This window comes from Brassica napus, chromosome C3, assembly GCF_020379485.1.
Source record: "Brassica napus cultivar Da-Ae chromosome C3, Da-Ae, whole genome shotgun sequence".
In the NCBI taxonomy this organism is placed as follows: Eukaryota; Viridiplantae; Streptophyta; class Magnoliopsida; order Brassicales; family Brassicaceae; genus Brassica; species Brassica napus.
The window spans coordinates 31,757,597-31,771,050 of NC_063446.1; the positions used below are offsets into that span (position 1 = coordinate 31,757,597).

General features: G+C 36.2%; 1 protein-coding gene and 1 long non-coding RNA gene across 2 annotated transcripts; both read left to right on the forward strand.

Annotated features, from left to right (window-relative positions):
- The first annotated feature begins 5,814 nt into the window (after positions 1-5,814).
- Positions 5,815-7,078, forward strand: LOC111204081. The gene is made up of 3 exons (XR_002656502.2): positions 5,815-6,379; positions 6,461-6,780; positions 6,868-7,078. It is a non-coding gene; the product is annotated as an uncharacterized LOC111204081 (long non-coding RNA).
- A 2,737-nt stretch (positions 7,079-9,815) lies between these two features.
- Positions 9,816-12,278, forward strand: LOC106442345 (heat stress transcription factor A-6b-like). The gene is made up of 2 exons (XM_013884044.3): positions 9,816-10,659; positions 11,274-12,278. Exons 1-2 carry the CDS (start codon positions 10,303-10,305, stop codon positions 12,036-12,038), a joined length of 1,122 nt encoding a protein of 373 aa, XP_013739498.2. The 5' UTR covers positions 9,816-10,302; the 3' UTR covers positions 12,039-12,278.
- Positions 12,279-13,454: the final 1,176 nt, after the last annotated feature.

Sequence of the window (13,454 nt, forward strand, 5' to 3'; positions counted from 1 at the left end):
AATTTCGTTTTTTTTTATCACAACTCGATTTTGCTTTTCATTTTCATGTTCAGCTTTGCCTTCTTAATTGATTATAACCATGTTGAGAGCAATGATTCTATTTTGTAGAGAATGAAGCGCACGAAAACATCAGCAAAGAAAAACACACAAGAAGCGGGTTCGTCACAGCTGGAGAAGCAAAGGCCAAAGAAGTGGGATAAGTCTGATACCACCCACTACAACAACATGAAGAAGGTAGCCGTTCCGGCTACACAACTAGCATGTCCTGAGACGATGACAATATTGGGAATCAAAGCAGACATTGAAGGACTGTTCCAGAACATGGGTCTAGGCCAACTATGCAACCTCAAGGAACCCACTTATCCGGAGTTGGTACGCCAGTTCATAGCATCCGCATACGTCACCCGTCCCGATGATAGCCATCAGGAAGGTTTTCTGGCATTCGTAGTGCAGAAAGTATACTATGAGGTATCTTTCACAGACCTCTGCGGACTATTTGGATTGAGTGCGGGGGAGAGGACATATGGTCTTTATTGGACTTCAGAGCTGTTGAACTTCTGGGAAACGATTGGCACAGGGGTTTATAGATCTTCTCAGGCAAAGGAGTCACTTATCCGGAGCCCAGTACTGAGATATGCGACACGCCTCATTGGCTCATTGCTATACGGGACAACCACAGCCGCATCAGTCACGCAATGGGAGTTGTGCCTCCTGTACCAAGGTGTGAGGCATTTGCTACCGGCATTTGGAAACTCTACATTCCCACCTGCTACTGCCTTCAACATGGGAGCGGTGCTGGCCGCAAACTTAGCAGGATACAAGGGGAAAGTAACCAAATCCAAGAGCAATGCATGTGGATTTGGTGCAGTGATTACTCGGATCCTTAGACATGTGGGTGTAGACTGTGAGAACCACCAGGTAGCACTGGACAGATCGAACAACATTGCTTGGAACTACCTGGATGTCATTTCTCTAGTAAGTAAGGAGTTCATAGCTGGTCCCCACTCGAGGATCGATCGGGATGGTCCTTACGTCTACGTATTCCAGGACCGAGCGAAGAAAACACTCTACTGCCACCTGCCTCAGATCGGCCTGACTGCTCTACTTTCAGAGGCTGCAGTTGAGTTTCTACCCCCTGCTACCGCACTAGTAGACAAGCCATCCTTCTTCACGCCAAAATATCAGACCAAAGGCAAGGGCGTGGTTGATGAAGAAGGACAAGATGAGGCTGCACAAGCCATTCCAGATGATTCACAACCCCATCAGCTACTCCCATCAGACTCCAGCCAGTACAAGCTGCAAGAGCTTCCACCGAACGCCACTTCGCGCCAGCAACAACATTGGAGAGATCAGAGCATAAAGACAAACAACGACATGCTACACAAGATCTGGGCTGCCATTTCACGTATCAGGCCGTGTCGTTGCCAAAAGGATGATGTAGTTCATCGGGACAACTCTCCATCCAGCTCTGGTTCGGGTTCGAGTGGTACACACAGGGTAAGAAAGAGGTCCAAGAGACCCAACGATGCAGGAACATCTGGAGCAGGAGACGAGGAGTAGGAGCTATCACCGGCTATTTTATTTTCTTTTCTATTCTAACGTTTTATGGTCTTATTTTCTGTTAATTTTGAACTGAGTTTTTTTTTAGGTTTCTTAATTATGAGTTCGTATTTCTTTTACATGGTTTCTTTGTTTTATTTGGTTGTGTTTTGTGTAGCTTTTAATTCGTATTCAGCTTTGCCTTGCTAGATAAACCAAATAACTATTATCCAAGGAAAGAGGTTATATCAAGTGTTCCTCGGAATTTCCTCGGTATTTCTTAAAAAAAAAAAAAAATAAGTTCAATGGTAGTCTGTTTCCGAGTCATCATCACCAGATGAATCTGAATCTGGATCTTGGTGAAACTCTCCAATTACTGGTTCATCCTCTACGTGAACGACGGCTTCCTCTCCAAAGTCGGTTAAATCGACTACAAGGCCAACTCCAGCTAAATCTTCTGCTGCACTACAGTTGCCGGATGTGCTTGGTTGTAGTGGGTCTTCCAGCTCAGAACTTCCCTGAACTCGGCCTCTCGGGTTGAGTCTTGTAACAGTAACCCATGGATCATCTCTGTTCCTTACCCGGGGGTACTTGATATAACAAACCTGTAACATTTAGAAAAATTATAAATTAATACACATGATGATGAATCATTCTGAATAATTAACATTTAATTACCTGATCGGCCTGGGAAGCAAGAATGAAAGGATCATAATATTGCAGCTTTCGCCTCGAATTTACTGATGTAACACCAAATGCATCTGTTCTCACACCTCGATCTGGGGTGTTGTCGTGCCAATCACAATAGAAAACAGTACAGCGCAATCCAACCATGCCCAAATACTTGATTTCCAAAATCTCATGTATGTGTCCGTAGTATACATCATCTCCTGATGCAGAACAAACGCCAGCATCATAAGTCGTACTCGAACGTCTCCTCTTCTGAGTTGTGAATGCATATCCTCGAGTACAAAATCTCGGATATGACTTCACAACAAAGTTTGGTCCAACGACCATCTCACGTATCCAATCGTCAAATGTTTCACCTCTGGCCAAACCAGCAGACACCTATTAATAGCACATATATATATATTATATCAATAAATGTGAATTAGTATAAATATGTGATAAAATATATTTTAATTTGTTTAAAGCACTCACATAAGTAAACATCCATCCAGTAAATTCTCTCTGCTTCATTTCTTCTAGTTCGTCCTCTGTGGCGTATCTATACTCGAACCGCTTTTCTGCCATGAAAATCCTGTATATGATGACAATAATGTAATTAATTAAGATTTAAATTTCAACTTGTTAAAATAAAAATTTGTAAGCTCATTTATTTACCTCTCATATTGAAGAACGTCTTCGCAGTTGGTGAGCAAATATGTTTGCAAATGACTGCGCTCCTGCTCAGTAAGTCGACGGTCCTTTGGTTTTCCGCTAAGTCGTCCAACGTCTGTGAAAATGTCTGGAACCGTAACATGATATGTTGCCCGTTCGCCTCTATCATCATGCCGAGCAGGTCTTCTGTTTTTGGTCTGAACTTCTGCTGGAAAGTAGTACTCGGCAAAGTTTGAAGTTTCTTCATTGATCATCTGTGCGACTATAGAACCTTCCACCCTACTTAAATTTTTCACCATCTTCTTCAAATGGAACATATACCGCTCATACAGATACATCCATCTATACTGCACAGGACCACCAAGTTCCAATTCTCTTGCCAGGTGAATAACAAGATGCTCCATAACATCAAAAAATGAGGGAGGAAATATCTTCTCAAGGTTGCACTGAATCACGGCTATGTTAGTCTTCAAATTTTCAATACCTTCAAGAGTCACTGATCTCGTGCATAAATCGCGGAAGAAACCACTTATCCCTGCAATTGCTTCATGAACATTTCGTGGTAATATTTCCTTGAAGGCGAACGGAAGGAGGCGCTGCATCATTACATGGCAATCGTGGCTTTTCAAGCCAGTAAACTTTCCTTCCTTTCTGTCGATACAGTTACGCAAATTTGATGCGTAACCGTCTGGAAATTCCACATCGTTTGAAATCCAATCAAAGAACGCATCTTTTCCCGCTGCATCAAGTCGGTATATGGGAAAAGGAGCCCTACCATTCTCATCAACATGAAGTTCTGAACGAGCACATATATCGACTAAATCCAGTCTTGACTTCAAATTATCCTTTGTTTTACCTTGAACATTAAGGATCGTGTTCATGAGATTGTCAAAAAAGTTCTTCTCAATATGCATGACATCTAAATTATGCCTTAGCAGATGATCCTCCCAGTATGGCAGATCCCAGAAAATACTTTTTTTGTGCCAGTTATGTAGTTCTCCAACAGCATCTACCGGAAAACGCTCATGTCCACCGACTTCTGGCGTCCTTTCTGCACCAAAATCTCTTAGTTGTATCTTCAAATCTTTCCCACAAATTTCCGGAGGTGGACTGTCAAACACCCTCTTGTTCTTCGTAAACAAATTCCTACTCCTACGATATGGATGATCAGGTGGTAGGAATCTCCTGTGACAGTCAAACCAACACGTTTTCCTTCCGTGCTTTAGTTGGAAAGCATCAGTGTTATCTTGACAATATGGACATGATAGCCTTCCATGCGTTGTCCATCCAGACAACATACCATATGCTGGAAAATCACTTATTGTCCACATTAGTACTGCCCGCATTTGAAAGTTTTCTTTACACGAAACATCGTATGTTTCAGCACCTTGAGCCCATAGTTGTTGCAACTCATATATTAGTGGCTGAAGAAACACATCAAGTGATCTCTTAGGATGCTCTGGTCCGGGAACGAGAATCGAGAGAAACAAAAACTCTCGTCGCAAGCACAAGTTTGGGGGGAGGTTGTATGGTGTAAGAATGACGGGCCATAGAGAATACTGTCTTCCACTCTTGCCAAACGGACTGAAACCATCAGTACATAATCCAAGGTAGACATTTCTTCTCTCATACGCAAAGTCGGGATACTTTGATTGGAAATGCTTCCACGCTTTTGCATCTGAAGGATGTCTGATCTCACCATCTGTTGAGTGCTCCGCATGCCATCTCATTGGTTGCGCTGTGCGTTCAGACAGATACAACCTCTGCAACCTTTCCGTCAAAGGTAAATACCACATCCTTTTATATGGCACTGGAACTCTTCCAATTGTATCTTTATAACGAGGCTTTCCACAAAATTTGCATGTAACCCGCTGTTCATCCACCCTCCAATAAATCATGCAGTTGTCGCTGCATACATCTATTACCTGATACGATAAACCAAGACCAGCTACGAGTTTCTGAACCTCGTAGTATGAACCAGGAGCTACATTATCCTCGGGTAGAATACCTTTTACAAAATCAGCAATCGCATCCACACAGTCTTCAGCCAAATTATAATCTGTTTTAATGCCCATCAATCTTGTAGCAGATGATAAAGCTGAATGACCATCTCTGCAACCTTCGTACAATGGTTGCTTTCCAGCATCCAACATATCATAAAATCTCCTAGCTTCTGCATTGGGTAAATCTTCCCCTCTAAAATGATCATTTACCATCTGCTCAGTACCTACACCATAATCTACATCCGTTCTAATTGGTTCTTCTAATCTAACCGCTGGCTGAGGTTCACTAGTACTACCATGTTCATAATCAGTTTCCCCATGATGATACCAAATTTTGTAACTTCGTGTAAACCCACTCAAATATAGATGAGTCCAAACATCCCACTCTTTAATAACCTTTCTATTTTTACAATTAGAGCAAGGACATCTTAACATACCTGTTTTTGCTTCCGGTTGTCGGTGAACTAACCCCATGAATTCAGTTATACCTCGTTGGTATTCTTCCGTAAGCAATCTCGTGTTCGGATCCAAATGAGGTCGATCGATCCAAGAACGAAAATAATTTGAAGAAGACATATTTTTTATGAATCAAATTCGTGTGTAAATAGAGTAAGAGGGAGGATGAAGATATGAAGTGAATGAAGAGGAAGAGGAGTGCTTGTATTTATAGTTTAAATCCTGCCGACATACCGAGGAAATTCCGACGGAATTCCGACGGACAAAACTAGTTCGTCGGAATTTCCTCGGAATTTTGTAAAATCCCCCAACGGCTCTCCAACGGCTATAATATTTCCTCGGAATTCATCGGTTTTTTCCGAGGAACAGAGTTTTCCTCGGAATTTCCTCGGAATATTCCGACGGACTGTAGTTTCCTCGGAATTCCGTCGGTATATTCCGAGGAAATTTCGAGGAAACCCAATTTTGTGTTTCCTCGGAATTTCCTCGGAAATTCCTCGGTATATTCCGAGGATTTCATTTTCCGTCGGAATGTCCGTCAGAATATCGCTGTTTTCTTGTAGTGTTGTAAACCAGCCCATATTCTTGACCCAATCAATTTGTCACAAGTAAAGACTTTCAAATAGACTCCTCCACTTCCACCTTCATCGTTATCTTCGAAGAAACTCTGACGTTTTTCTACCTTCTGTTTTTCTGATCGGTAACGGCAGTTTTGCACCATTCTTTCTCATTAAACCTATTAACATCCTAATTTAATCCTTCAATCGTAAGTTATTCCACCGTTCCAAATCCCTCTGTTCTTAACCTTATATAAACCCAACGAATCTCTGCTCCTCGCTAAATTCAAGAAACCCATCGAAGCACATCAGGAAATGGCGATCAAATCGACGAAACCCACCGGTTAGGCTCCAATCGCTCTATTTCGCCTGGCTTAACTAAATCGGGGCTGCGTTTCCGTTTGATTCATTTCTGGGAAGCAAGAAACACAGCGAAAGGGGGCATGCTTAGTGGGTTTAGAACTGCTTCTCATCGAGGAGCAGGTATGAAAACTAATTTCAGATAAGATTATTTGCATCCTTGGATTTGATTCCAATATTCAAACACTACTTTCTTTACGTCAGGGAAATGTTGTAGAAGCAAATCAAGAGCAAGATGACGATGTCGGAGAGTCAAAGAATGTTGTATCACTGTGGTAGCGTCTTCAATACTTCCGTTTCTATTTGTGGCTTTTTCTGATTTAGTTGTGCTGTTAGTTAAATCACCCATTCTCACTTTTAGTTCTTTTTGTTTTGTTTGGGTTCAAAATATAAGACCAAGTAGTTTAAATCCAAAAATCTATGATTCATTATGTGTTACAGTGCCTCTGTTGATCTTTGGAACGTTTCGGCTGTGTTTTTGCTGAGATTCTTACAGAAAGACCACTTCTTAAGGAAGAACAGAGGTCAGAAAGGCATCAAAGCGATATATCAAAATTAATCATTCCAGATAGAATTTTTAATGAGTTTTTCTGCGTATTTGTTCTGTGCAGATTGAACAACTTCACAAAATGTATAAACTCTTTGGTTCACCAGATAAAGAATTCTGGGAAAAGAACATGCTGCATTCTCAAACTAAGATGTTTAGACAACAAGATATGAACGTTGTCTGAGGAAAAATTATAAGGAGTGTCCGATAACATCAGCTGATCTGTTGATCCAGACAAACGAGGAACTTCCTCTTATGCTCTCATGTAAGAGGTATCGAATGAAATATATAAAATATATATTCTTATATTAAACTGAAAGTGTTTTGGTCTTCTCTGTAGCTTTGCTATTATTGTAGTACTTTAACACAAAACCTTATGCTTGTGATCCATGCATCGACATTACCTAAGTATCCTCCTAACAATAAAATGGATGATAAGTAAACTTCAACGAGGTTTCAATCGATTTTCATCAGATCTGTATAAATTTGTGTCTTTGTAATTATGCGTTCAGATTTGAGAGATTATAATATTTATTTTGCAGGGGAAATAAGGTATAAAAAAAATATATAACTTGATTTTCAAGGAAACGGGGAAATCATGTAGAACAATCAAAGAGCTTATAAATCTAAACAAGTTACCAACCCAACATGTATGTAATACAACAAGCTACCCTCAATGATATTTATTGTATCAAAGCTACAAATAGACCGGAATAAACTGATGCTTCAAAACCCCGTTCCTTATTCGTAGTTTGGTTCATTGTTTTCGAAGGAAGCCGAGCCAGAAATCATTCTCCGTACGCTATCTGAGACATCTCAAGCAACGACTTGAAGCCAGTTTCCATCCACCGGTTTATCTCAAACCATGACGCCGGCAAGCGGGTTCACATTGGCTGGGACAAAGAGAAAAGACAACAACGCAGCTTCAACGCTCACTTATAATCAACCTGCAGGATCTGTGAGCATATCATTTGCTAAGCCCACTTTTGGGCTGAAAGTTCCATTGAATTTGGTACGATATAAATCGAGATCTTTCATGATTTGGCCTGAATCAGCCAGTGCGTATATACTTGAAATCATTTGAAGTACATATGTAAATTACAAAATTTTCCCAGATGTGTGTTAAAGTTCTGATGTGAATTTTAATTTGTTTACATTATTGTCACAAATTGAGGGTTGACAACTTGGTCGGGAGTTAAAAAGGTGGTCAATTCAACATTTTCTTGCGAGTTTTGCGGTAACCGTACCTTTCTCCAATTGATTAGATCATCGATGCTTTCGTCATGTCTATTTTCTTTCATTGTGCGAATGAAACAATAAGCCAGTATCCTAATTTCTTGAGACCGCATAAAACAGATTGAATTTGCTCCACTGATGAGCTCCACCAACAAAACTCCCAAAACGATATACATCAACCGTCAAATACGTTCGCATGATATTGCTCATCCAGCTCTATGTTGGTATATATGTTTCAGAATTCAGATAATGATGCAGCTTAGTTTAAAATATGAAAAACTCTATCGCCATCTGTAGCAAATAGCAATACATAATATATATACTCTATAGAAGTTAAAGATACAAGTCAAAAAAAATGTCCATATGCGATTTAACACCATCAATCAAAATATGTCAAATCAACATTATAATTTAATATCTTAAAAATGTCAAAAAATTTCTAAAAAAGAATTATTTAAAAATAAAATATATCTCATATAAAATAAGGTAATCAAACAAAAGAAAGAATATTAAAAATTAACTTGATATCTATACAAATTTTTATAAAATTAACATAAACCCTTTACTAACAAAAATAATAATTCCTAGAAATGCAATATTTTCTAAAATTATGATTTCCAAACACTTTAAACTATTAGCTACAAACATTTCCTTAAGTTGAGGCTATATGACTAGGAAAGTTTTCACATAGAATTTAAAATTATCAATAAAAAATATAAAATCAGTATCTATTAAAAATTTTAAATTATAAAAAATGAAAATTAATAAAAAATTGTAAATATGTATCAATATAATAAGGTACAATAACAAATAAAAAAACCTTGAAATTAATTCACTTAATATATACTGCAATTTTGTTTTAACTATATATACTACAAATTTGAAAATTCATGATGTAATATAGTTAACAGAATATATGTCTTAAAATGAAAAATTTTAAATAATGCAAGATTTGAAGAATATAGACTACATGAATTGAAAACATATATGATTTTCAAACTCGAGGTTATATTCTATTAAAAGTATTTATATATAATTTTAAAGCAACAATGTTCCATTAAATAGTTAAACTAATAAACGTTTTTCGAAAAAATAATTTAAATATCAGTTTAGCTAATGGAGGACATGATGGATAAGTTTAGAGGTTCTAAACTATATTCGAAGATCAATTTAAGAGTGGCTACCACAGAGTAAAGATGGATACAACTGATATTAATAAAACATGTTTTAAAATTCATATAGATTACAGAAAATATTTTATTCAGTAATGTTGTTTGCTGACTTATTAAATATTCTAAAGTATCATATGGTATTTGGTTTAAGATCCGACTTTTAGAAAACTGTTTTCCCAAAAATTAAGTTGCTTGAAAGACACAATACATAATAAGATCTTTCAACTTTTTTCAATTGCACATACTTAAGGAAAATATTTTTAAATGTATGAAAATTACTTAAAACATAAATTCAAAAGACATAATCCGCGCGTAAAAAGATCTAGTGATAATAATGACGTATAATCTTGGTCCCTAATTAAAAATAGTTCTCGTTTATGAATTAAGCCGTTGCCACGTCTTTAGTTTTCACATTTGGACCCACTGTTTTATATTTATCCACTTTATTACTTTTAATTAATCAATGTCGTTGCTCAAAAAAAAAATTAATCAATGTCCCAAGTATAATAATACTATTTAGTAGATTTTATATAAAATGTGGCTTTCAATATTTTCGTGAAAAGGATAATACTTTTATTAAGTAAGGATCATGACGGATGTAAATACATATGCAGTAATACTTATATTTTCAACCGAGTAGATGTAGGTCGAAGTCTTGCATATTTTGCTTAGAAAAATGCACTGAGTGACTCGCTGGATTTGCTTTCGCTCCAGCATGTCAAATTATCTTAGATGCCGACACAAAGCACACATTAAACAATTTAAAAAGACACAAATAATATAGTTTAAAAAGATAAATTATACAAAAGAGGAAGGAATCCATCATCAAAATTTCATAAAGTTGCAATATAATAAAACCATCTTTCCTTCTTGTCATCTCATCTCTCCTATCTTCTCCATATATAATTCATTTCACACCTCCAAAACTCAACACACACATGCACAATCTCTCTGCAAAATTTTCCAAAGTTTCAGCCTTTCAATTTTAAATTTCTCTATACTAAATTCACATTTTCCTCTGTTGCAAATTCAAGTTCCGTGAAATTCAACTCACACAAAATATTTAAACTTTCTTTAAACTGAAACCATATATGGATCGTTCATATACATGCATAAAAGAGGTGTTTCCTACTGGTATCAATGATTCCCCATCACCACCATCTTCTTCAACTTCCTCTTACCTCCATTCAACCTCCATGGCCCCAAATGATCCAGCAACATTAAACTCTCCGCAACCAATAGAAGGTCTCCACGAATCAGGCCCACCTCCATTTCTGACAAAGACATATGATCTGGTGGAAGATTCAAGAACCAATGATGTTGTGTCTTGGAGCCAAGACAAAAACAGCTTCGTTGTCTGGGATCCACAAGCTTTTTCCATGACTCTCCTCCCCAGATTCTTCAAGCACAATAACTTCTCTAGCTTTGTTCGCCAGCTCAACACATATGTATGTTCTAATCTTATCTCTCTATACGTGTGTTTGTTTCTGTGATTCCATGTATGGCACGAATCTAATGAGATCTAACATCTCACAATTAAATCGTGACAGTAACTCTTGGGCTATACACTTGTAAATTTTTCCCTGTGGTGCAGTCAAGTGTTGAATCGACTCATGAGACTTGGCTCTTGATTGTTTTATTTTTTGTTTTATACCATCAGAGTAGTTGATTAGTGTTAATTATTATATAATTGCATGAAGGATTCGTTAGTGTATATACATAAATGCAAGTGGGCATCATTGTTCTCCGAAAAATCTCGCCTTATAATATTTTACATCCCACTTGTGTATTTTGTGTCTTTTTGTCTCTAGAGATCTCTTGAACGGAGCTCTAAACATTGATAAATATGATATATGCAGCTACTTTTTTGCTCTCTCTCTCTATAATATATACATAAATGAAGTATAACTATATGAAATACTCCCTCATACCTAGTTGCATAAAATACACAAGATAGATAATGAAATGGGTTAGAGTAGCTGGAGTGTTTTGGACTTCTGATATAATATTAAGTTAATTGATAGCATTTGGAGTTGTATCTAACCATAAAATTGTATAATAGGGTTTCAGAAAGGTGAATCCGGATCGATGGGAGTTTGCAAATAAAGGGTTTCTTAGAGGGCAAAAGCATCTCCTCAAGAAAATAACTAGAAGAAAGACGAATAACAATAATCAAATGCAACCACCTGAATCATCCTCTCAACAACAATCACTAGATAATCGTTGCATAGAAGTTGGTAGGTATGGTCTAGATGGAGAGATGGACAGCCTAAGGCGAGACAAACAAGTGCTGATGATGGAGCTAGTGAAACTTAGAAAAGAACAACAAAGCACCAAAATGTATCTCACATTGACTGAAGCAAAGCTTAAGAAGACTGAATCAAAACAACATCAAATGATGAGCTTCCTTGCTCGCGCAATTCAGAATCCTGATTTCCTTCAGCAACTCATGGAGCACAAAGATAAGAGTAAGGATATGGAAGAAGCAATCAGAAAGAAGAGACAAAGAACGATCGATCAAGGGACAAGTGATGTGGTTAATGTAGAAGATTGTGATGTTAATGTCGGTGGTGGATCCTCCTCGAGGTTTGTTGACATGAAACAAGACATATATGGAGACATGACTGAATTTGATATGTCGGAGTTGGACGGACTTGCTATGGACATTGAAGGACTTGGAGGTCAGTTCACTGGGGAAGAAGTCTTGGATGTGGATAAAAGAGAACAAGAAGGGTTCCAAAACGAGAACAATGAGAGTTATGGTGAAGATTTTTTGGAAGGTTTGTTTAAAGAAGATCAAGATATTGATTTTGAACGAGATGGGTAAAATGTTGATGTGCTCATTGAGCAACTTGGTTATTTGGGTTCGAGTTCACACTAACTGAGAAGAATTTGAAAAAAATTCTTAAGCATTTGAATCAACTTGTTTTTCCTATTGGATAGCTTTATATCAGTTAGGTGTTGGACTAACATATTGAACTTGAGTTTAATTAAGTCATGTTTTTGTTTCTTTTGATGCTTTTTGGAATAAAATTGTTTGTTGTTATAACTAGTTTTGCTCCATGCACATATTTCTTACAAGTTTTTAAACATATATTTTTCATAACAAAATTTATTAATATTTGACAGTTGTATGATTCTCCAAGTTGAGATTTTTATTCAAACTATGTTATATATCACATATAAAATTCTTAAATTGGTTGTTTTTCAACTTTTCTTCACTTGTCTAGATTAATGTTGTTTTCTTAGAACGTCTTCAAATCTATTTTATTATTTAAATAGAGTTTAGAATAAAATTAATTTAATAAAATTAATTTTACCTAATCGTTTTTTCATTTTATTATAAAATAAAAATAAAATTACTTCAAAAATGAAATAATGTTTTTGCTTTTTATTTATTATTCTATTTTTACTTTGAAATAAAGTATGGTTAGAATAAAATTCAATTCTATTATAGAATTATTCTAGTTTTTTTGTTTTAAAAAAAATGTGTATATATATATATATATATATATTGAAGATGGTCTTTATAATGGTATATATATCTCTGATTAGCCACTATGCTAGAAACTAAATATATATATAAGTCTATCTTTCTATGTGAACTACGTATGTACTTTGACGAAAAGGGTACACTATATATGTTTTCGACTAGGTTTTCTATTTTGAAACTAAATTTAATTCATGATTCATGATTTTCTTTAGGGTCGGCTCAATAATTTTATAGGTTGTAGGGAAAAAATTACACTTAAAACTAATATTGACTTGTTTCTTTTATAAATATTTTTTCTTTTATGTATTATCAAGAATAGTTTTAATACAATTTGTGATGAAACCAAAAATATATACATATAAAATATTTTTGGACCCTTTCTATTATTATTTTTATAGAAAATCACATATTTTTTTAAAAATAAATCTTTGATATGAAAAAATGAGAAAACATCATATTGAGTCTGGGACGTTTGCACCGTTGGACCCCAATCAAGTCGCCACCATTTATGTGTATGCGTAGACGGTGCTAAAACATCTTAAATGTGTTTGATCTATCATCTATCTATAACAAGGAAATAGGGAAAAACATGTACATAAATTCACTACTGAAATTAACTACTCCCAACATTATATGAACTAAAGTAGTCATTTTAATAACACAAGTTAACGTACTGCACGTATATATGTGGATGTAAATGATAAAAAATAATTAGTTTCTCTTTTTAGAAAAACCTAAGTTACATGTATA